We start from the raw sequence: 25,649 nt of genomic DNA on the forward strand, positions 1-25,649 counted from the left end.
AACTTATTGATCTTTACCCAACAAATACAAGGTTTTGAGTTTCCGACACGTGATTCTTCTTATCTTATAAATTTTCCCAGGAATAAATACATTATTCATTTCTCTTCGCATTATGAAACGCGTTTCCAAATTACTTTTCTTGCTATCCTTCGGAAAGGAAAGGTAGTTGTATGTTCCCACAACCTTACGAGTTTTCTATTCCGTTCCAAACTGGGTAACCATATTTCCAGCAACCTTTTGTTCTTTGAATGAACCCGAAATGACACTGATGGCGATTTCTTAAAAAAAAATTTAGTGACTAGAGTCAAATGTATACGTGGTTGTGTTCAAATTCCTCGTGGTTCATCAGCATTGTGTGAATGATTCTCACAAGTAAATAAATAAGAGACTATTTTACTTACCGAGACGCTGTGACAATTATAATGTATTCATTAACCTTGTGGTGGAAACATTTGCAATCTAACAATATATATACTAACTGTATCCCGATGTTTAACTAATTCTCTTTTTCTTTTACAGCAACTTAGAGAAGTAATCCCACACATAAAAATGGAACGAAAACTGTCCAAAATCGAAACCCTAACCCTAGCCAAAAACTACATAATGGCCCTCACAAACGTCATCTGCGAGATGCGAGGGGAAGAAAAACACTACACGTAACTACCCCCTCTCAGTATTCAATTTCCTCCACTAACGTCTCTTCTTTCAGATTCCAAGACGTCGAAGAAGACAGTACAGTAGAATTAGAAACAACCGAAGAAAGCACACGAGAGCAAAACAACAACTCCATGTTCCAGCAAAATCTCGAAAATCACCAGGAGAACGCGCTGGTGAACTCCCGCTGAAGTCTGGACGTCCATAAAACCGCCATGCATTCCGTATTTAAAGTTTAAGTGATTAGATTTAAGGCATAAAACTGAAAACAGCATCAATGAAGCGAGGCCGCAGCAATTTGCTGATTGCGATCGATCACACGCTCAAATAACGATTTCAAACGGATCAGATTCCCGCCGAAATGCGCGGAAGGCTCGCCCTGGTCGGTTGCGCATTGCTGCCGTTGGCGCGCAAATTTAAATGTACTATTTATGATATGAATTTAAACATAAAGAGCTCTATTCTGTGCAATTATTCAACTTGAATGACTTTATGAATGTGCATATCTGTTACTAGATTAGGCCTACGATGGGTGGTTGTAATTTCTTGATAAAGCAAATGTGATTTTATGTGCTTCCGTGTTGTGTCGTGAATGATAGATGTATAGATAGTGTATATAAAATAATTTCTATATACAGACGTTACTAGCTACGTAAGGAAGATGCGCTACATAAAAGACACTTAAGCGGTGCAGGCGCTGCACCGCTCACTTATTTTTAAAAGTATATAGGATGTGTTAAATTATTTTATATAAATGACATAACTACCTTTGACTTATATCTTGAAGTATGTACCTTAGATATGTAAGATAAGTGTCATTGTGATTCCTCCAACTCCATCCATGCGAAGTATGGAAGCTGAGTTGTGGATTTAGAACTTCCATATCGGGACTCGAAATGACACGAACAAAGTTACCTAGAACGAGGTCGAACCTCAAAATACTCTAAAGTTATGCTCAAGAATGAATTGAACATGTGCAAATTGTTCACAGACTGTCATCCATAGCTTAGATTTGACCTTCCTCTCGAAGTGGACAGTTTGTACGGTCTGAATGGAAAGAGTATGAAGTTCCAAACGCAAATGTGATATTGTAGAAACTTGCACAAGTTTTAGTTAGAAGTTAATTAAATATACTATATATTTTATGACATGTATTAAGTGTATTCTTGTAAAAATATTACAAATCATGAGAATCACATTCAAAATATGTATAAATATCAAATAAAAATGTCAGGAATCTTGCACTTGAATGATCTCTATCAACGAACCAAGGCACTTATCCACTCATCTTGCCACCTGCTCAAACAAAAAATTACTTTTTGTCTCCACCAATTACGAACATCATACCTAAGATTCTACTTTCGTTCAACTTAAACTGCTCTCGGACGTCTTCTAAAGTCTGGTCCGCGTCCATCACCAAAACAGGAATCGAGTTGTGTTTGCCTTTAATAAGCCACTCTTCGTGACTTTGGTGCAACTGCGTTAAATAATCCAAAGAAATTCCTCTCTCCTCAGGACGTCCCCGCGCCTTTATCCTTTCAAAAACCACCTCAGGTGTACTTCTTAAATAAACTAAGATAAAATTAAGGACGATATTCTTGACATCACGTACCTATCAGATCTAAATTAATATTGATATTATTTTGTATCCATTTGTACCATTCGTCCAATACTGCGTAATCCGGCTCACTCAAGGATCCACTCTTTCGCGCCAACTCGACGAAACAATATCTGTTATTTTGGAGCGACCTTTCAAAGATTTGTACTGTGGTGTCAGGGTTTTTGGGTTTTGAAGTTTGAACTTTAAGTCGACTTAACTGAACGTAGGTTTGGAAGACTTTTAACCACTGGTTGATGTTGGAGTACATCAGTTCTAGGAGGTTGCTGCCGTTTAAGTTGCGCCAGTAGTCGATGGGTTCCTAAAGATATCAATTACTAACATTAGTATTAATAACTTAAGTGTATATGACTTAAGTATGTAAAAAGTGTCCCTCATTTCTTATTTATTTGTTTGGAGTAAAGCTTGCTTAATATTATGGGAACGAAAGTGTCAAGTGAATTTTTTAGTGAAATTTCTCAGGTCAGGTCAGGTCAGGTTGGAAACCACCTTATAGGTCATTTTACTTCTTGGGCTCCTACTCATTAAGCCTGTGGCTGATTTAACAAGAACTTCCCAGGACGGTGGCCTCCTCGGTCTCCAGATCTCAATCCTCGTGATTTTTTTGCATACCTTTCAAGAGTACCTGCATCTGATTCGTTTTTATCGGGGCTCTTTCTTTAGTTTTGTAAACACACGTTTCAATAATTGAAGCATGGCCGAATAAACACATTCAAAAAACACAACGAGAATGAATGCGCTACAACACAACAAAACTAAAAATTCGAAGTGTCCACTGTAATTTCTTTTTTTTTTTTTTTTTGATAAACAGCAAATGTCGGTGTTGGTTTTATTTATTTTTTATCATTTCGTAATAGAAACGAACGCATAATCGTACAAAAACACGATTATCGCCTTTTATGTTATCATTATTTCTATGTTTTTGTTGATGAAATTAAATGTTCTGGACATTTATCAACAAGTAACGCACAGTGCGTTAAAACTTGAAAAACAAATTTAATGATTTTGCTGTATATTAATTTTGGTCGGCAGCAATGGGTTAAACAAGAACACAATGGTATTAAAATTGAAGTTTGAACATTGGGGAAAAATAGGTGGACAAAGATTATTTCGACAGGACTTGAAAAATTATAAAAATTTTTGTTATTTTTGTTTTCTGATAAACTCTAAACCAGTGGCGTGACTAACGCTCTCTTAATTGACGAAAAAAAAAAAACTTTTGGAAAAATCGAAATATGGAGAAATTGAAAAATCTAAAAATTTTAAAATCGAAAAATTGAAAAATCAAATATTTTCAAAATCGAAAGCTCAAGCAACCGAAACATCAAAAAATCTAAAATGTAAAAAAACGAAAAACTGCAAAACCAAAAAAAATCGAGAAACTGAATAATTCCCTAAATTCTCGAAACGTTGGGAAATCGAAAAAATTGAACAAGTGAAAAATTGCAAAATCTAAAAATTTTAGAAATGAAAACTCGAAGAATTGCATGTGGTAAAATTGAAGAGACAAAAAAAATGAAAAATCGAAAAATTGCAAATCCAAAAGTAGGAGAAACGAAAAACTGAAGACATTGAAATTGAAAAAACCAACAAAATTATAAAATGGAAATTAAAAACGGAAAAATTGTCAAAATAAAGAAAATAAAAAACCGAAACGACAAATTGCAAAATCTAATAATTGAAAAATCCAAAAATTGAAAACTTTCACATCGAAAAATAAATTGGAAAAATTAAAAAAAAAAAAATAGAAAATCGAAACGAAAAATTGCAAATCGAAAAATTGAAACGTAATCGAAAATTTATCAAATTAAAAAAATCGATACATCGAAATTGGTAAATTGAAAAATCGAAAAACTGAAAAATTGAAACTTTTAAACATCGAAATATCAAAAAATTAAAATCTCGAAAAATTGAAAAATTCCCAAAATTTAAATATTCAAAACCTACTAAAATCAAAAAAATGAGAAATCAAAAAATGGAAAATTCCCAAAACTAAATTCTCGAAAAATTGGAAAATCGAAAGATCCGCACACCGAGAAATCCAAACAGGAAAAGATCGAGAAATCGAAAAATCCATACGTCAAATTATCGAGAAATTGAAAATTGAGAAATCGAAAAATTAAAAAATTTAAACTTAGACATATAAAAAAAATTCCAAAATCTAAAATTTAGGATTTGGAAAAATTGATAAATAGAAAAATCGAAGAACTGAAAAATTGAGAAATCAAAAAATCTGCATTTTAAAAAATTGAAAAATTAAAATGTCGAAAAATTGAAAAATCTAGACATTGAAAAATTCCCAAAATTTAAATGTTGAAAAAGTGAGTAATCGAAAACTTGAAAAATCAAGAAATTTAAAAATGGAAAAATTAAAACATCGGAATGTCGATAAGTCAAAATATTTTTAAAAGTCTAAAAATTTTAAAAATCGAAAAATCGAAAACTTGCAAATCCAAAAGTTGATAGTTGAAGATATTGAAATTGAAAAAACCAACAATTATAAAATGGAAACATTGATAAACTGAAAAATTGTCAAAATAAAGAAAATAAAAAACCGAAACTACAAATTGCAAACGGAAAATTTGAAGACATGAAAAAAATTAAAGGATCGAAAAACTGAAAAATAAAAATTGAAAGCGAAACGAAACGAAAAACTGCGAATTGAAAAGTTAAAAAATTAAAAATTGAAAACTCGCGAAAAATTGCAAAATCTAATAATTGAAAAATCCCAAAATTGAAAAATTTCACATTGAAAAAAAAAAATCAGAACATTGAAATATAAATGGGGAAAATGAAAAAAATAGATAATCGAAACGAAAAACCGCAAATCGAAACATTGAAATTTGAATAATCGAAAATGTTATCAAATTAAAAAAATCGATACATCGAAATTGGGAAATTGAAAAATCGAAAAACTGAAAAATTGAAATATTTAAACATGTAAATATTAAAAAATTGGAAAATTTAAAATTAAAGATTTAAAAAAAAATGATAAATAGACAAATCGAAGAACTAAAAAATTTAGAAATCGCAAAATCCAAAAATTGAACAATGGCCAAAATTTAAATGATGAAAAATTGAGAAATCGAAAACTTGAAAAATCAGGAAATCGAAAAATGGAAAAATTAAGACACTGGAATGTTAATAAATCGCAAAAGGATTTTTAAAAATCGAAAAACTAGAAATCAAAGAAACGAGAAATCAAGAAATTGAAAAATCTCGATACTGAATTGTCGAACAATTGGAAAATGGAAAAATCGAAATGCCGAAAAGTCGAAAAATTCAGGAGAAAAAAAACTGAGAAATCGAAACATGAAAAGATCGAGAAAAAATTTATAAAATTAAATACTCGATAAATCGAAAAATCGAAAAATTTATTGAAAAATGAAAAATTTAAACATCGGAATATAAAAAATTGAAAAATCTAAAATTTAAGATTCGAGAAATTTGATAAATAGAAGAATCCAACAACTGAAAAATTGGGAAATTTAAAAGTATAATTTGAAAAACTAAAAAATTAAAATCTCGAAAAATTGAAAAATTCCCAAAATTTAAATATTGAAAAAGTGAGAAATCAAAAACTTGAAAAATCAAGAAATTTAAAAATGGAAAAATTAAAACATCGGAATGTCGATCAGTCAAAACATTTTTAAAAGTCTAATAATTTTAAAAATCGAAAAATCGCGATGTCGAGAAATCGAAAAACTAAAAATAAAAATCCCAAAACTGAATTGTCGAAAAATTGGTTAGAAATATTGAAAAAACGAAACATCGAAAAATTGGAAAATCAAAATGCCGAAAAGACGAAAAATCTAAAAATTCAAGCACCGAGAGAAAAAAATCAAAACGAAAAGTCAGAAAATTGAAAATCAGAAAAACTGAACAATGGTAAATCGAAACATCGAAATCTTGATAAATCGAGAAATCGAAAAATTAAAATACCGAAAAATTCAGAAATCGAAAGACTCAAAAATCAAAAACTTTAAAACCGAAAAATCTAAAACTTAAAAAAACAAAACATTATAAATCCCAAAACTGAAACATCGAAAAATGAGAAATCAAAAAATTGAAAAATCTCAAAATAAATCGAAAAATTGAAACAGAGAGAAATCCAAATATGAAATTGGAAAATTATAGAAAACAGGAAATGGAAACGAAGAATTGAAAATCAAAAAATTGAAGTGAAAATTCAAAAATCGAAAAATTGAAAAATTAAAACTGCGAAACTGCAAATCGAAAAATTGCAAAATCGAAAAATCTTAGAAATGTAAACTCGAAAAATTGCAAATCCAAAAGTTGGAGAAACAAAAAATTGAAAATATGTACATGTTGAAAAACAATTATGAAGTGGAAACTTTGAAAAACCGAAAAATTGTCGAAATAAAGAAAATGAAAAACCGAAACGACAAATTGCAAACGGAAAATTTGAAGAAATGAAAAATTGAAGAATCGAAAAACTGAAAAATAAAATTGTGAACTCGAAAAATTTTAAGTCAAAAAATTGCAAAATCCTAAAACGAAAAATTGAGGAAATGAAAAATTGGATAATTGAAATAAACTAAGTTGAAAACTAAAATTGCATTGAAAAAGAAAAATTATAAAATCAGAACATTGAAAAACAGAAAAATTTCAAAAATAAAGAAAATAGAAAATTGAAACGAAAAACTGAAAAATTAAAAACTGAAAAAGCGAAAAATTTTAGAAGTGAAAACTCGAAAAATTGCAAATCGAAACGTTGGAGAAAGGAAAAATTGAAAAGTACTGAAATTGATAAAACAAAAAATTATAAAATAGAAACATTGAAAAAAAAAATAAAATCAGAACATTGAAAAATAAATTTGAAAAATAAAGACAATAGAAAATCGAAACGAAAAATTGCAAATCGAAAAATTCATACGTAATTGAATAATCGAAAAACTGAAAAATTGAAACATTTATTAAACATCATAATATCAAAAAATTGGAAAATTTAAAATTAAAGATTTAAAAAAATTGATAACTAGAAAAATCGAAGAACTAGAAAAGTGAGAAATCGAAAACTTAAAAAATCAGGAAATCAAAAAATGGAAAAATTAAGACACCAGAATGTTAATAAATCGTAAAATCAAAACATTTTTACAAGTCGAAAAATTTAAAAATCGAAAAACTGGAAATCAAAGAAACGAGAAATCGAGACATTGAAAAATCCCTAAAGTGAATTCTCGAAAAATTGAAAAATCTAGAAATTGAAAAAATGCCAAAATTGAAATGTCAAAAAGCTGAGAAATCGAAAACTTGAAAAATCAAAAAATCAAAAAATGGAAAAATTAAGACATCGGAATATCGAACCATGTAAAATTTAAAAAATCGAAATACTAAAAACAAAAAACCAATCATGAAATTAGAAAATTCCAAAACTGGATTCTGGAAAAATTGAAAAATCGAGAAGTCGAAAAATCGAAAAATGCATAGGTCGAAAAATCTAGAAATTTAAAAATTAAAAAAATCTATGAATCGAAAAATCAGAAAATTGAGAAATCGAAAAACTGAAAAATGGAAAAATTAAGATATCAGAATATCAATAAATCGTAAAATCAAAACCTTTTAAAAACAGAAACATTTTTAAAATCGAAAGATCGAGATGCCCAGAAAGCGAAAATTCGTTAAATCGAAAAATTAAAAAATCGAAAAATGCAAAATTTAAAAATCGAAAAACTAAAAATCAAAAAACCGAGAAATCGAGAAATTGAAAAATCCCAAAAGTAAATTCGCGAAAAATTGGAAAATCGAAAAATGTAAAAATTAAAAAATCGAAAAACTAAAAATCAAAAAAACGAGAAATCAAGAAATTGAAAAATCCCAAAACTAAATTCACGAACAATTGGAAAATCGAAATGCTGAAAAGTTGAAAAATCGAGGTATTAAAAAAAATTCATAACGAAAAATTTAAAAATTTAAACAGAAATATAAAAAAATTGCAAAATCTAAAATTTAGGATCTGGAAAAATTGATAAATAGAAAAATCGAGAAATTGAAAAATCTACATTTTAAAAAATTTTATAATCAAAATCTCCGAAAATTGAAAAATCCAGAAATTGAAAAATGGAAAAATGAAGACATCGAAAAAATTGAAAAATCGAGAAATCGAAAAATTAAAATACCGAAAAATCTAAAACTTTAAAAAACCAAAATATTGATAGATCCCAAAATTAAAACATCGAAAAACTGAGAAATCAAAAACCTGATAAATCGAAAAACTGAAAAACTTAAAAATCGAGAAATCGAAATGTCCAGAAATCGGACATCAAAAAGTTGAAAAATCGATTAATCAAGAAATCGAAAAATGTATTAATCGAGAAATCTAAAAATCGAAAACGAAAGACCAAAAATTTAATTTTAATTAAAATTTATTCACCAAAATTGTAAGATGACGATTCCTGGAGGGAGCATGGACAGATAAATTTTGATTAACAATTTACCATGTGTCCAATAACCTTAAAACGTTCGCAAGATTTCAAAGCATTCGATTTTCCAATTACAAAGTTAAATTGTAAAACTTTATACAATTTTGATTTTTTTTAATCTTGATGCCTAGGGTTAAAACTCAACACGTGGAGGAGTATGTTATTTTATAAAATTGAAATAACATTTACTATTGTAAATACGACATTTTTAACATACATACAAAATTTGACAATAATCGGTCCGGCAATTTCGGATATTATCTCTCTAATAAAAATTGCCACAGACAGCGGACAGGCAGACAAAAACGGAAGACCTATTTTTTCGTACTCTTGGGGTCATGAAACCTCGGGAAAACATGGAACTAGCTAGTCGCTCGATGGATTCGATTACAATACTTCCTTTGCTTACACTCGGGAAGTAAAAGGACCGACTATAACTAACTTATGACGATAGCAGACTCAATTTTGGAAGTGTGTGGACGTTTCAAAACGTTTTAAAATGAGATAATAAACTCAAATTCCACAAACGTTAAAATAATTGATTTATAATTTGTTTATACTGACGTGTTTCGTCATGACAACTTTGAGGTTGAAGTGATACAATTTATAACATGTTTGGAATTACTAATCTTTATGCTTCATTTGACCACCAAAATTGCATCAAATTATACTTAATTTCCATTATAAATCAATATGGTTGAAGGTCAAACCCAGACGGTAAACAATTTACGACCCATTTTTATTATTTTGCAGATTACTAAAAATCTACACAAAACAATAAAATAACATTTAAAGATTTTTGTGTTCAACAAGGGCAGAATTTAGTTATCTGTATTCTTAAGATATGTAATTACTTGCATCAACAATTAATTCTAACCTCAAAACACTGACAACGTAATTGACATTTATACAATCAAATTACCAACCCAAAACGTGAAAATGCAGCCAACTCAAATTCGTTTCATTTATTTCTTCTGACGCGCTGCACCATATCTGCAAACAATGTTGTTATGCCAATTACACTTTCATTGACGTCATAATCTACGTTAGTTTCCACAACACCACCTCCAAGATGAATATTTCACCATTATTTTTACAAAATCCAGTTTACACTCGTTTTCAACTGCATAACAATCACGAGTATATTTTGGATCAGCTGTGTAAACCACATAATAAAAACACGCCAAAATCGTGAACAAAAAACCTGTATGATTATATTTTAATAGAAACCAGTTTTGATAGACCAAATTTCCGTACGAATCCACTTACTCCATAAGTTTCTATGCCAGTGATTTTACTAAAGTACTCGACCAAAGTCGACTTTCCAGCCCCTATGTTGCCCTCGATGGACACTTTAAAAGGTCGCTTCTCCGTCGAAGGTTCCATCGTCGTGGGGATTCTTGCTCTGACGCGGAACTGAGATTCTTTCCTGGAAGAATGAACAGAAGGTCGTTTATAACGATGTGAGTGTTGTTCGCACATTATGAACTTTGAACAACGATAACAGAAACCGCGAGTCAGTTCAGGTGATGCAGTAACGATTTAGGTCATCGTGGAGTTCAGAACATAAAGAAAGTTAATAGTCTCGGACTTTCCAATTTGGTCAAAACGCAACAAACATTACCAGCGTCATAACCTAACTTTTGTGCTTTGTGTTTGGATCTTTGCTGACGCGAAATGTGGGGGTTCGGGCGAAAAGTGCAACATTTACCTGAATCTACTGGTGAGTATTCGACAGTTGTGGAAATATCGGGTGCACAAAACTGGATTTAACACAATTTTCTTCATTTCATTTCTAAACGAAACATCTTAAGCATCAATGTCAATTTGACAACTGACAGAAGAAGAGCATCGGAAATTTTTATCACAATAAAAATGACTTTTTTGTTACTTTGCTAAAAATACCATAAAAAGTGCGTATGATTATCATTACGTTATAAAAAAATTATTCTCGCGTTTAATTACAATGATGTGGTAATCTTCCATTAATCATTAACTCACCAGTGGCGTAGAGTCTGTGTAGGTCTAGGTATAAGGGTTACAAAATGTGGACAATTTCCGTTACTTATAATCTGTGGCCCCAAGTACCACACACAACATTCGTGCCCTTAGTCTATAATTTAATTCAAAATCAAATTCCACCACCTATTAGGTTTAGTTAAAAAAAACAAAACCCTGATTATACAGTTTCATTAGCATTACAAAGTTTGACAGTTTGTTGTCATGAATTATCAATTTGAATTTTAAAAATGAAAAGAAGCAACTAAAACTAACACTGACAACAGTGGCACTAAAAATATTACAAAACATTAATAAACTTTATTAAGTATGAGAAATTAAATAAGTAATATAATATACTTAAAGCTAAGTATGTATTTCAGTTAACCTATTTTCATATGTACATTATGATAATGAATAACTTGAAGTCAACATCTTCACTTAGATCTCTCCTTAATATATTATTTTTTAGCGACTGTTTCAAATCCATTATTTTTCTGTAACGCAATTAAATTTCTCGTTCTCCCCCATTTTTTTGTAGCCTTACCACTAAATAGTTGTAGATGTTTTTTTTTTAATTTTTATTTTATTCTCATCAGACCAATCAGACAGAGATTGGCAAGTTGACAGTTTAACAGTTTACAAAATAATAACGATAATGGTAAACAATTTACACACATTGTACAACACACAAATACAAGATTTGCAAATATTTATATTTAAAAAATTAAGAGAAACTAAGAGAAATTGTTTTAAACGCAGTTTATATTTTTTTGATGAATTTACAATTAATGAGGAATGAGAATTGAGCAGAAATGGGAAATGACAAATGAGAAACACGAAATCTGAAATTCGAAATAAGAAATGAGAAGCGAGCAATAAGAAATAAGAAATCACAAATACGATATGAGAACAAATGGAAAATGAGAAATGAAGCATCAGAAATAGGAAGACATGAAACTTTTGAGGTGACGTCATCAATTTTTTGGAGGGGACAAGTAAATATATTTTGAAGAGTTAGAAGAGTTATTGGTTAATTTTTAAAATTGAAGCTGCATTGTGGGCCATTGTTTTACATTGCCCCAAACAAACAACAAAACAAATTTCCACCACGTGTTAGACTCTCCCTTTTTTATTAACTACCAAACTAACTAAACTTAAGGTAGCTTACTCACCACGTGGTTTCACACACAACAAACAAACCAAAAGTGACGCCACCGGACAGAATGACTCATCTACCAAGCCAGCCAACATCTACCAACCCTGTCACTAAAATTTCCTAGCAGAAATTCGAATTCAAATTCCGTCACCACACTATATTTTTTACTTTTTTGTGGGGAGTGTTGTGGTGGATCACGCTTGAAAACTTTAAATATTAGCAAATAATAAGCGACATTCTTTGCCAACATAATAACCCGAGTCTGTAAAGTGAAATTGTTTGTTCAAAATGTTGAATTTGGTCGAGATTTTATAATTTACAAAACGTGCGGCAAAATTTAAGTGAAGAAAAAATTTTCTCGAAAAACTTCAGGTTTCTCATTTCTCATTCTCAAATCAGAAATCGGAATTAAGAATGAAAAATGTAAAAGGAGAAATACGAAAAGCGAAATGTAAAATACGAAATGAGTAATGAGAAATTAGAAATACAAAGTGAGAAATGAGAAATGAGAAGTTCGAACTGAGACGTAAGAAATGCCAAATACGAAATAGAAAATTAGGATTGTGAAATAGTGGATTAAAAAATGTGAAATAAGAAATTAAAAAGCTAAAAATATCAAATGGATGTCAACTTTGAAGTGAAAAACGCCAAGCATATTTTTTACTATTTTGCGGGGAGTGTTGTGGTGGATCGCACTTGAAAACTTTAATTATTAGCAAATAATAAATCAACATAATAACCCGAGTCTCTAAAGTGAAATTGTTTCTTCCAAATGTCGCGATTTTTTAATTTTACAAAATTACAAAATTGAAATGAAGAAAAATTTTTCTTGGAAAGCTTGAATTACATTTTATTGGTTTGTTCTTTTGCTTGCTTTCAGAAATTTTTATATCGTTGTGCTTTTTTCTGTGGATCTGAACATGTTTCTTTCACAAAGTATTTAGAAATTAAAGACCCGAAAACAATGGAAAGCACATCATTTCTCATATCTTCTCATTTCGCACTCATCATTCCTATTTTAAATTTCTCATTCTCAAATGAGAAAGAAAAAATTACAAATGTTAAAGGAACAATGAGAACTACAAAATGAGAAATAAGAAATGAGAAATGCAAAATACGAAATGAGAAATGAGAAATTAGAAATACAAAGTTCGGACTGGGAAATAAGAAATTTCAAATGCGAAATAGAAAATTAGAAATGCGAAATTAAACATGCTAGAAATGTCAAACGAATGCGAAATTTGAAATAAGAAACGACGCCAAGCACAGTTTTCACTCTTTTGTGGGGAGTGTTGTGGTGGATCCCGCTTCAAGATATTCTTTACCAATGTAATAACCCGAATCTCTAAAGTTAAATTGTTTCTTCTAGGTGTTGAATTCGGTCGTGATTTTCTAATTTTATAAAACGTGTGCCAAAATTTAAGTGAAGTAATTTTCTCCAAAGGGTTGAATTATATTGTGGTGGTTTATTCTTTTGCTTACTACCAGAAATCTTCGTATTGTGCTTTCTTCCAGTGGTTCATGACGTGTTTTTTTCATACAGAGTTCACAAAGTAAAGCACATAATTTCTGATTCCTCACATCTTATTTCGCATTCTCAAATGAGCAGTTGGAAATGAGCAATACAAAATGCGAAATGTGAAATACAAAATGGGAAATGCGAAATAACTTCGAAATAATCTCTATTAATGTTTGTGAAATTTTTGTCAGGTTGGCAACCTATCTAAAATTGTATAATGGCATACCTGATTTTCAAAATGGCGTTTGTGACAGCCGCCATCGTCTCAACCAATCAGCACGTTTGGTTGGCGTGCTCATGTCAAAATTGACAACTGTGAACTGACGTACTAGCATGGATGCCAATAATTCAGAATTGCCAACACAAAAAATTGGCTTCAATCATTAGTAACAGTTATTACTACCATATTATGTAAATTCTGCGTTATAAAGAAAAAATATGCATAAAATAGAGAAAATACGTTTCGATAATTAAATTTCATAAGATAGGAGCAAATATTATACAATTATTTAATGTACGGAAAAGAATTCTAATTTAATACCAAATTCCAATGTAGATTCTGTTGACTATGATATTGAATGATCAGCTGCTTCAAATAATAATATTCATCTCGTACATTGCTTATAAGATAATATATAGAGTTGAACTTTGATATGACGTGTAGATAATGTCCTTTTCCTAGTTTAGTGTGTTATTTGTAAGTAACTCTTCAAAGATAACCGAGTGCGGTCTAGGAATAATAATATTATCTTCAATTTTGATTGTAAGATTTAGATCAGACCAGTTTTGATATGTACGAAATCTGATAAAATGAATTTTAATCTATATTTAAATAAAGTTTGTTGCTGTGGTACCACTTTTATTTCATTTAGATTTCCTCTGCATTTATTTTCTAATTCACTAGTTTTTTTGTGTAATGTTAGCGTAACAAAAACTAATATCATTTACAAAATGGCAGACCTATTTTTTCGTATTCTAGGGCGCATGAAACAAAAAAACATGAAGGTAACGATTTTCTGGATGGACACTATTACAGTGCTTCCTTGGCTTACGCTTGGGAAGTTAAATCATTGCCAAAAATCATCTGTTTCTAATGACGCAAGTGGAAAGAGTGGGACTGTAAACATTAGATCATCAAGTTTTACTTCCGGTAACATTTCTTTCACAAGATCGTTTCATAACTGCGGTTTCAATGTCAATGCTCTAGAATGTTAATATTATTAATTAACCATGTAGGTACGTTCCTACTACTAAGACATCAAATAATATAAATTTTTAAATGCATGCTTTTATAACGTAACAGCTACCAATTAACAAATTCATTTATATTGTTTACATCTGTATGTGTTAATGGTAAAACAGTTCATTATTCCTTCATTTCCACATACAACGAAAACGATTTAATAGGAGGAACTGCTTTAAATTCGACATTGTTCTTACTTTAATTACGTATAATCCATTAGAAACAAAAAGAAAATTGCGCAAGTTATTTAGAAATTAAAATTACTTGTCTGAATGTTGCAACTGCTTGTTCTTATTTTGTGTTACCACATTTTCTATATCTTGTATCTTTTTTGTTTTTTAGGACAATTTTTGCCCGGGTGCATGGACGTGATGCTGGACTACAGCCCCGAGGGGATCTTCATGCGTTTATATTACCCCACTAGCGAGGACAAAAACGATCCAGTAAGTCCCTTTTCATGGTCCACCGCAGTCAAAATAATCTCCATTTTTAGAGTAACTGCAGTGGATGGATCCCTTGGATGCCCACAGGCAACGGCTACATCCTTGGATTAGCCAAAGTCCTATTCTTATTCCCATTTGTCATCCGCTTCATGCAGTGGTGGTCAGGTAAATTAATCCATCGTTATAAGAAAGTTTCCCCTCATTCATATGGATTTATTCTAACAGCACACGATATTCCTGTAATTTATGGAAGTAAACCAAAACTGGACAAAAAATTGAAATGCATTGTGTTGTCACATGGACTAGGGGCCCACAGAGCGCTGTACAGCAACGTTTGTTGCGAACTCGCTTCAAGAGGCTATTTGGTGGCAGCTTTAGAGCATAAAGGCGGGTCCTCATGTTACACGTACTACTACAAAAACAAAGACGATGCGGAAAATAACATTAAGGCACACGTGGAGTACGAGCAGGTCCAGTTGGGAAAGAATCATTTTGGCCAAAGGAAAAGGCAGATTGGAGTGCGGATTAAAGAGTGCAATAAGGCGTTGGACTTTCTTTTAAATCTAAATAAGGGACAAGTGCCGCACAATGTTATAGATGATGTTCCCACGGATAGGAAAATTGAATTCAAACTAGAAGATTTAGTTGGCAAATTAGACGTAGATACTTTAACTATGGCTGGGCATTCGTTTGGAGGGGCAACGGCCCTTTTGACCCTTTCACAGAGGCCGGAATTTAAGTAAGTATTTTCGTTTTCTTGTGGCCAAAGCAACAAAAACATGATTCCAGACAAGGTCTTCTGCTAGATCCATGGATGTATCCAATTAAAGATGACAATTTGCCCGAAAAGGTGCAACAACCGTTGGTTTTCATCAATACGCAAACTTTCCACATTGTTTCTAATGTTCAAGCAATGTCGAAATACTTGACTAACAACGATAGGACTATGTATACAATACTGTAGGTTTCTTTTTTGTGTGTAGGCACGATGATGATAGTTGGTTTTAGACACACCACTCACGAGCATCAAGGCGATACTGCTATGCTTTTCGGGTCGTGGATGAACTGGTTTATGAAGAAACTTGACCCACTAGTTGCTTTAAAAATTAATAATTGCTTAGTTCTAGAGTTTTTAGATAAATATGTCGGAAGCCCCAGTGACATCACAGACTGTAGAGAATTCCTTGAGCTAGAAAAACCAAGTTACGAAGTAGGCCTAACTAAACCTTGGGCATAGTTTTTGTTGTTATTTTTATTTACTATTTTTTTAATATATTTTCATATATTTTAAAACGGTGTCTAAATAAATATTCAACAAAATAAAAGGCACGTTGGATTCCTCATTCAACCTTGTCTTCTATTACAGTCGAATACTCGGCTGCAATTTGAGGTTCGTTGTTAGACGCCTCCAATAAAATCTTTGTAAGAAGCCTATCATTTTCGTCACGTAGAACTTGCACATTTTTCTCTTGATCCTAAAAACAAAAAGGCATCAACTTACAATTAAATGGTAACCAACTTACTTCAATGGTCTTCTTGTATTGATTCCTAATCTCTTCTCTAGTCGCTGTAGCATTCTGTACCCTCTCCATTGCCACCTTCGGCGGTAAGTACTTCTGATTCACTCCCAAAATCGACTGCAACTTCTCCTTCCTCTTCTGTTCGTCCTTCAACTCCTTCCTCAACATATTAGTCTCCACCAAAAGAACAGCATTCTCTTCAGTCAGCTTGACTTTATCAGCACTCAAAGTAGACGAACTCTTATTGACTTGCACTTGCAAACTGGTCACAGTCCTCTCCAAGAACTCCCTCTGCCTCATAAACTCGCTCTTCACTTCCGTATCTTCCGCCTGAGTTATCGCAAAATCTTCATCTATGTTGTACTTCAAGTACATATCCTTCACGATTTTAATCAGCGCCGGGACGTTCTGAACTTGCCCACTAGCCAAAAAGATATCGGTTTTGATTTTCTTTATCGCCCGATTCATCACATAATTCCTCGTCACTTGTTTCTTCAACTCCATATCAGAAGCGTACAATTTCTCCCTCAACTCATGCAGTTGCAAATCCAAACTTAGAATCACCCTCTGCAAATTCTCCAACTCTTTAACCATAGCATTAATCTGCTCGGTTTGTTCCTGGATCATGCGTTCACGAGGCTCAATCTGCGACTTTAACTCTTTAATCTTGAAATCGAGAATAAATTTAAACTTCTCCAGCTCCTGGTTTTTGCGTTTCAAGTCGAAGATGCGCTTCTCCTTATCCTGGATCGTTGCGTCCCTTTCGGAGATCTCTTTCTTCAAGTCGACGATGTCTTTTTCCAAGTTGATGATCGACTTCTTCAGCTTAGTGTGCTCGTTGTCCAGGTTGTACACTTTGCTTTTCAAGTCGTCTATTTCTTTCTGCGACGAAATCAACTTCTTCTTTACGATGGCTGTCTCTCCTCGGATTTTCACGTTCAAGTCTTGCTCTTCTTTGAGTTCTTTGGCATGGAATGTTCGCATTTCGTAGATCTCTCTGTCTGCATCTTCTTCGATTTGTTGCTTGATCAACTCGTGGGCTTTAGTTTTTGAAGCTGTTTGTTCAACCAACTGCAAAAAATTGTCACAAGTTGTGCTACAATCTATAGATTGTCACCTCGTCGAATTGCATTTGCTTCTCTTCCAGTTTTTCCAAGAACTCGTTCGTTATTTTTTCCTCGGATGCTTTTTTTGCAGCAGCTAGGTCGTCTAATTCTTTCTCCAAGTTGCGTCGCATTTTTTCCATTTTTTCTTCCAGTCTCAGGAATTTTTCGTATTCGTAGATTAGTTTTTCGTTGTAATTGGCTTCCAGTTCTCGTACGAATTCTTCGTGGTCTAGTTTCATCTTCTTGATGTCTAGATTTATGTTGTGGATTTCTTGGACGTGGTCGTTTTCAAGTTGCTGTAATTTTGGTTAAAGTGAGGAAAGGTGTCATAATATTCTGGATAAGTCACCTCGTTCTTTTCCTTGAGTTCTTCAATAGCCTGGCAATAACCAGAATGGATCTCTTGCATTCTTAAGCTGTTGACTACGTCGTTTTGACGTAGCTGGTACGCATATTCCGACTCAAGTTCCTTCAGTCTCATCTGTAGATTATTCGTCTGCGCTATTCGTTCTTCCAGGATTTGCCGCGATATCAATATATCTTTAGACGTTTCGAAATCCTTGTCCATTTTTATTGCTTTGCCTTCAGTGTTCAAAAGTTTCCACATCACAAGAGTTCCGTCTGCAGATCCAGTGAAGAGAAACTTATCGTCGAAAGCAATCAACATCTAGAAAAACAATAACGGTATAGATGTTAGTCACAATTTTACTTACATGTGTGACGGTATCTCCATGGACGCTGTACTCTTGATATTCAGCCTTCTCCAGAAGGGGCAACTTGACGTTGTAAATACTACCAGCATTCCCGGAGACAAACAACATCTGGTCTAACTTCGACAACACCATAGAATCCAAACCAGAGGGTGTCAGCAACACGTCCCTATTAATGTTGGCATTCATAAACTCCCTAATGTGTCCATCGTTGGCGACCACATAAATAGATCTTCCGTCTGTAGTAATGGCAACCCCGGTAAATTCACACTGTTTCATAACAACTTCCGACAACCTCTTCTGATCTGATACGCCCCATTCATAAATCGCCCCTTCGCTCCCACAAGAAGCCATTTTTCTGTCGTCGTTGGTCCACGATATGCCGTTGATCTTTCCATTGTGCCCTTTGAGGTTGTACATCATTTCGAAATTTACGGAAGAATAAACCTGGATGACGTTGCCGTTAGCAGCGGCAAACATATGACCCAACTTGCTGAAAACACACTGCTTGCAAACCCTAATGTTAAACTCTCGCGTGGTTTCAAATTCTTCGATCATGATGGTAAGGAAGCGAAGTTTGTCCGAAAAACCAACTATAGCATAGAGACCGCTGGGATGAAGATCGACTCCGTAAAGATCGTCCTGGAATGTCTGGTCCAGATCTAGCTCTTCTGATTCGTAGTTCCATATCTTGAGAGTGCGATCCAACTTACCTACAGATACACTAGTACTAGTATAAAATTTGTGTAAAATTTTACCAACCAGCGGTTAATACGATGGGTTTCCAGCTACATAGTGCCATACTACCAATGGGTCCATTGTGCAACCTCGATCCTAACTCGGTAAACATACTCTCCACGGCAACAGTTGCCGAAGAATCTTGCATCCATAACATGGCGTGGTAAACCTGGCTTACGTTACAAGTAACGATTATTCGTCCTTGTGATGGGTTGATGGCTATGCAATTAATCTTCGTCTGGTTTTCTTCTGCTTCTTCTTCGAGTTCTCGTTCGAGGATGACTTCAGGAATTTTAAAAACGTTGCGCTTGATGTACTTGTGTGGGGTTTCCATTTCGTATAAATGGACCGTTCCATTTAAATACCCAAAGGCGAATCCACGAGGGAAGTGTATCATGGATCGAATACTGTAGTCTTCTCCTGGACGGAGATCCGAAATGCTGAGATCCTTTAAGCTAGTCTGGGAAGTCTGTTGAAGCCTAAAAAGAAAAATCAGTAACTCCTCTAGAAATGAACAACCTTTGTTCGTTTTTTAGTGGCACCTACCTCGGCTTACGACTCCTAAGTTAGCACAAACGAATCATAGTCAATTATTTTGTGTGGGACTTTTCATAAAATGAGTGATAAAATTAAAACTTACTCGTCTTTGGCTTTGAGGTCTAGCATTGGCAGATCAGCGGCGTTAAACACAAACTTTAACTCTCCGCTTTCGATAATTAAGAGTCTGCCCTCGTTGGTTCCAACCATGAGTCGATCTTGGGACAACCAAATTGCTGAGGTGAAATTCCATTGATCGCCCTTGCTGTATCCATATTGCCGCCAGGAATAGTCAGTACAGGCCATGATTTTGATTAGTCCGTCACCGACGATGCATAGCAGATTGGCGTCGTTTGGGTTGCAAGCAATCTAAAACAAACGGTAAAAGTTAAAGAAAAATATGTATGTATGCAGTTTTATAAAACAAAGCTATGAATATTTTTGTTTGTTTTATATTTAAAAAAATATATATTTATTCACTTTTTCATTTATTCAATTCTTCGATTTTCATTTTTTCTTTCAGTGATACAGTTTTTCAACTTCACATTTTTGGCGATTTCAGAATTTTTCTATTTAATAATTTTTGGATTTTCCAATTTTTCAATTCTCCACTTTTGCGATTTTTCAATTTTTCAATATTTGGTTTTCCTGAGTTTACAAATTATCGCATCTTTTTAGTTTTTTTGGTTTTTCGATTTTTTCCGTTTTTTTAGTTTTTCTTATTTTAATTTCTCGATTTTTGAATCTTTCGATTTTTCAATTTCTCGAAAGGAAAAACTGCAAAATTGTAAAATTGAAAAATCAAAAATGGGAAAACTAAAAAGAATAAAATGAAAACTTTAAAAATCTAAAAATTGATAATCAAGAACTTGAAAAATTGAAAAATCGAAGATTACAAATTCAAAAACTTAAAAATCGAAAAAACGAAATATTAAAAATAAAGCAAATCGGAAAATGGGATAATTGAGAAGTTGAAAATCAAAGAATGAAAAAATAAAGGAAATGGAGAAAATTGTGATATAAAATCGATAAATGAAAAATAAAAAAAAAGAACTTGAAAAATTGGAAAAACGAAAAATTGAAAATCCAAAAAATTAAAAATTGAGATACTGAAAAAACGAAAAATAAATTCTAATATCAAACAATTACAAAATTGGAAAATTCCAAATCCATAAATTAAAGAATGAAAAATTGAAAAATTTGGTAGTTCAGAAATTGAAAAATTGAAGAATTTGAAGTTGAAAATTCGAAAAATTATGAAACCGAAACATTGACAAATGGTGAAATTGAAAAAATAAAGAAAATGAAAAAACGAAAAATTGTGAAATCAAAACATTGTAAAATCGACAAAAAAAGGGAAATATTGAGATGTCATCAATTTGTTAGAAGGGGATAAACGAATAAATTTTGATTAAGAATTTACCATGATTACGAAAACCTTTAACCGTTTTGAAGATTTCATGGCATTCAGTCTTGCAGTCTCAAAGTTAAATTGCAAAATGTTATACAATTTTGTTTTTTTTTCCAAAAATCTGGATGTCAACAGTAAAAACCCAACACGGATTCATAGACCACATGTGGAATATTATCTTGTTTTGAAATAATATTTACTAATGTAAATTTTGGAGATTTTTCAATTTTTCGTTTTTTCGTTTTGTGATTTGCAACTTTTCTAGCTTTCATTTTAAATATGTAACAATAATTATATTTTTTTTAATTTTTCACTTTTACGATTTCGGCAATCCATTTATGAATTATTAGATTTTAACACTTTTTCACTTATCCAATTTTTTGATTTTTAATTTTTCAATTTGAATTTTTACATTTCTGGATATTTAATTTTTCAAATTTTTTTGACTTCACACTTTCGGCGGTTATACAATTTTCTGATTTTATGATTTTTGGATTTTCCAAATTCTCGATACGATTCGTTTTTTTTTTCTTTCCAATGATTCGATTCACTAAATTGTAGTTTTTCAGTTTTTCAACATCTCGAATCAAAAAAAAGGAAAAATTGCAAAATAGTAACATTGAAAACTCAAAAATGAACAAACGAAAAAGTATAAAATGAAAACTTTAAAAATCTAAAAATTGAAAATCAAGAACTTGAAAAATTGAAGAAGCGAATAATTGAAAAATCGAAGATTAAAAATTGAGAAATTTCAAAATCAAAAAAACGAAATATTGAAAATTAAACAAATCGTAAAATGGGATAATTGAGAATTGCAAAAACTGCAAAATTGGAAAATCGAGGAGTTGAAAAATCAAAGATTGAAAAAATAAAGGAAATGGAGAAAACAGAAAATTGTAATATAAAATCGAGAAATTGAAAAAAGTCAAGAACTTGAAAAATTGGGGAAACGAAAAATTGAAAACCTAAAATATTAAAAATTGAGATACTGAAAAAACGAAAAATAACAAATTGTATATCAAACAATTACAAAATTGAAAAATCGAAAAAGGGGAAACGAAAAATTGTGATATTGAGATGACGTCATCAATTTTCGAGAGGGGGTTAAAGAAATAATTTTTTTTAAGATTTCAAGGCATTCAGTTTTGCAGTTTCAAAGTTAAATTGCAAAATGTTGTTATACAATTTTGATTTTTTTTTTGGACAAATCTGGATGTCTAGCGTAAAAACTGAAGACGGATTCATGAACCATATGTACGCTCAGACAGTAAAAATCATAGAACCCTATAATACCTACTAACATCTATCAATATATTAACAAAATAAAAATAAAGACATACATGTCTCACATATCCCGTATTCCCCAAATTATTCGCCTTCCCGGTACTCTCAAGCTTCCCTTTATCAGACTTGAAGGCATACAAGGTCCAGTCAGGCTCCCCCGTCACACACATAAGAAATTTCGAATCGAAAGTAAACGCCACTGCCGTGAATTTATCAGCGCAGCTCTCCTTATCAGCGGGCAAATTGATTTGCCGCTTCTTCTTATAAGTCAAAGGACACCAAAGCGTCACGAAGGGCTTCTCCCCGCTTTCCACCACAGCCACCAGCTTCCTAAAACACAAGAATTCTCTACTTTGGATCCCGAGAACTCCAACTGAGACTTTACTTGTTGGGGCTAACGACGACTTCGGTCACATTTCGGCCCTTCTCGGCGAGTCTGATGTATTTTTGCCTTTTCTGGTTGATGTTGTTGACGTTCAAAACCGCTCCCACGGGGAAGATGACGTCCTCGTCGGTGATGAATTGAGCGTTACCCTTAACATCGGTGCGCAACCCCAAAACAAGACGGGGCTGCAAAAACGGCGAAGTAGACATTTTCGACTGAGGGCGGTTTGTTGACGCGTTGCCAGGGGGAAGGGCCAGTGGCGGCGGAAAGAGTTTGGGATTTAGGGACGGAAATGGGGGACCAGTTGCTTCATATTCTAGGAGGTAGGAAATGTCGACAAAATATGAAAAAAGCTATGCGTGAAGTTTTGTTATCTCATAAAGATAAGTCACTCGAAGAAGAATTTGGAAAGCAATTTATGAATATAGAATTATGCCATTACAATTTCTCAACGAAAGTTTCGATGTTTCATAGGAATGCTCGTTAATGGTACCATAATTACCCTCTGCGTGCTTTAACATACCAGACTAGGAATAGTTAATAGTTAATAGCTCGTATTTTCTTAACCAAAAAAGAGTTCATTAAATCAATTAGTAGCAGTTTTTTCTTAATTATAAATCTATAAGTTACGCACACAAATTCGTTTGTGTTCATATAAAATACAGAAGATATTCTTAGGTAGTCAGTACGTTTATTAGTCATCAAAAATGAACGACGACCATCCAAGATTACTCAGAATAAGTTGTGTTCTATATTTAATAATTGCAATAAAGTGACTGACCGTTTTAGATGACCCTTTAAAATTTATTCAGACGCTTCTAATAAAACCTTTTAAAAGCAAGTTTATCAAAGTTTCGATATTATGGACGTTTTTAATATATGTATTGTCTCAAATAGTTTTCGTCTTTCAACTTTTACACACCGACAATATCGTTTCTTTCTTCGTTCAATATTCGCCGATATTTTTTGCAAACTTCTTGGTAAGTACAATTCAAACCGAAAATTTTGTGAACACGATTGTTCCTCCTATTCTTTCAGCAAATACAAACCATCATTGTAGTTTTTTACAACGAAAATAAGTATGACATGCTTCTTCAAACGCTGTATAACTTTGCTCTAGAATTAGACTCAGCAGGTTTCAAGTTTAGGAACAGAATTGAGTTCGAATCTAAGTGGATCAAATTTATGTGTGCCTTATCTACGTTCGCCACTACGATAATGGCACTGTTTTTTCTACCCATTATCGAAAAAGCTGAAGATATGCTCTTTGTTATGAAATTCTTTCAAGATTATCAACCTTCGTTGTTAAAATATTTCTACTTTCTTTACTACTATACTTTTATATTTTTAGTTTTCGTAACTGTGTACATGGTTTTTACTTTTACCTACTTCTTAAAACATTCAGTTTTTCAGCTTTATATTTTGAGCCACCTTATCAAAAAGATGTCTAAACATAACTCAAAGAAAAACGCCCTACACCTTTACTACGATACGACTTTTCAGAAAAGAGTGAATAGGAGACTAGTTTTTTGCATTCGTAAGCATTACGAAATTTGCACGTACGTATTAACATTAGTTATACTTTTAATTCGCAGAAAATTTTAGATTTTCGAATAAAATTTTCCAAACATTTTATGTTCCTGGATTTTTCTACATCGTCAATGTGTTTCTGGCTATGGGAAGTATTATGTTTTTTGCGTTGGCGGTAAGCGGTTAAAGTGCATATATTTTGATCTTGTTTTATCTCTCCAGAACTATACCAACACTGTGGCGTATCCTCGATTTTTCAGTATGTTTTTAGCATCCATCATAGTTTTTTCACCCATATTTACTGAGTTTCAACATATTGCAGACTGCGTAAATCTGGCTGAAACCAATATGTATATCACGCTTATTGTGAGTTCAATTTTTTAGAGTGCACATATTTTTGAAAATCTGTGTTGCTGTCCGTTCTACATCTGGAACAACAAAAATAAAAAATTATTGCTCTTTTTTCTGATGAATGCAATGACGCCGTTACAATTCTCTATTGATAGGGTGTTGTTTATAAATTATCAATTGATACCTAAGGTAATAACGCGGTAATATTTTTCTTCTTTCTTTTAATGTTTTTCTTTTCAGATTTTAAAATGGTTGTTTTCTGCACAGACCTTAATTCTCCGAGTTATAAGTTTGAGAAACAATTGATTATCCTAGCAAATCCAGCTACCTAGTTCACATGATGTCCTAATCCTTTTTCGTATTACTGAATAACCTTTTTTATTATTTAGTTCATTTATTTTTATTCGCGTTATGTCTGTACGAGTATTTAGAAATGTGTTGTAGTTTCTTATTGGGTAATAAATACCTATTTTTAAAGAAAAAAAGATAATATTTTTCTCTAAAGTCATAACAGTAATTAATAACACATCTGTTAATAGACACATTATCATTAAGTGGAATACCTTTCCAAAAAAAAAATCAAAAATTAAATCAAATGTTATAAATGGATACAAATATTTCAATATGCCACAAATTTTTAACACACTAAAAAACGAATAAGAGAAATCGTCATTAACGCAGGTCAAGTCATTACGTAGCTGTGGCGGCAAATTTAAATATGGATACAAAAACTAAAGGCTGTATCGGGAATCCAGGTCATGGATTACGGTTACAGGATGGGTGGCTTCGACCATGGCCAACTCTATTAATGAATATGGCCATCCCATTCATATTTTTTCCGGGGATCGTTTATAAATGAGGCGAATAATGCATGATTTATGTACGAAAATCGTTCAATAATAAGGGCTATTAATGCATGATTTCAGGCAACCAGATATACACCTCCTAACCTAAAATGTCATATTTCTGAATGGCAAAAATTTCCTGAATCAAGATTCAA

The 25,649-nt window shown here is 32.3% G+C and overlaps 4 protein-coding genes across 8 annotated transcripts in view; 2 read left to right on the forward strand and 2 right to left on the reverse strand.

The window, feature by feature from the left end:
- LOC135123475 (protein dimmed) overlaps positions 1-1,904 on the forward strand; it is a 182,229-nt gene extending 180,325 nt beyond the window's left edge. For all 5 annotated transcript variants that reach the window (XM_064048143.1, XM_064048147.1, XM_064048145.1 and 2 more), the window contains 2 exons: positions 520-656; positions 710-1,904. In XM_064048143.1, the coding sequence (XP_063904213.1) occupies positions 520-656; positions 710-845 (273 nt within the window). In that variant the 3' untranslated portion in view covers positions 846-1,904. The remainder of the gene's footprint in view (positions 1-519; positions 657-709) is intronic.
- Positions 1,791-10,597, reverse strand: LOC135123474 (deoxynucleoside kinase-like). The gene is made up of 5 exons (XM_064048142.1): positions 10,427-10,597; positions 9,985-10,144; positions 2,267-2,573; positions 2,002-2,226; positions 1,791-1,950 (listed from the first exon to the last, which is right to left on the reverse strand). The coding sequence occupies exons 1-5, from the start codon at positions 10,501-10,503 to the stop codon at positions 1,931-1,933; spliced, it is 789 nt and encodes a 262-aa protein (XP_063904212.1). The 5' UTR covers positions 10,504-10,597; the 3' UTR covers positions 1,791-1,930.
- LOC135123467 (platelet-activating factor acetylhydrolase-like) lies at positions 10,141-16,370 on the forward strand. Its single transcript, XM_064048125.1, has 6 exons — positions 10,141-10,438; positions 14,977-15,077; positions 15,128-15,242; positions 15,303-15,816; positions 15,867-16,037; positions 16,086-16,370. The coding sequence occupies exons 1-6, from the start codon at positions 10,393-10,395 to the stop codon at positions 16,312-16,314; spliced, it is 1,176 nt and encodes a 391-aa protein (XP_063904195.1). The 5' UTR covers positions 10,141-10,392; the 3' UTR covers positions 16,315-16,370.
- On the reverse strand, positions 16,351-22,998 carry LOC135123463 (cilia- and flagella-associated protein 57). The gene is made up of 9 exons (XM_064048121.1): positions 22,769-22,998; positions 22,440-22,713; positions 19,792-20,057; positions 19,176-19,630; positions 18,417-19,126; positions 18,053-18,370; positions 17,715-17,999; positions 16,601-17,668; positions 16,351-16,552 (listed from the first exon to the last, which is right to left on the reverse strand). Exons 1-9 carry the CDS (start codon positions 22,975-22,977, stop codon positions 16,418-16,420), a joined length of 3,720 nt encoding a protein of 1,239 aa, XP_063904191.1. The 5' UTR covers positions 22,978-22,998; the 3' UTR covers positions 16,351-16,417.
- Between the last annotated feature and the right edge of the window lie 2,651 nt (positions 22,999-25,649).

The sequence above is a fragment of the Zophobas morio genome, unplaced genomic scaffold (assembly GCF_036711695.1).
Source record: "Zophobas morio isolate AGI-343-1 ecotype UQ-CSIRO unplaced genomic scaffold, CSIRO_AGI_Zmor_V1 ptg000006l, whole genome shotgun sequence".
Lineage (NCBI taxonomy): Eukaryota > Metazoa > Arthropoda > Insecta > Coleoptera > Tenebrionidae > Zophobas > Zophobas morio.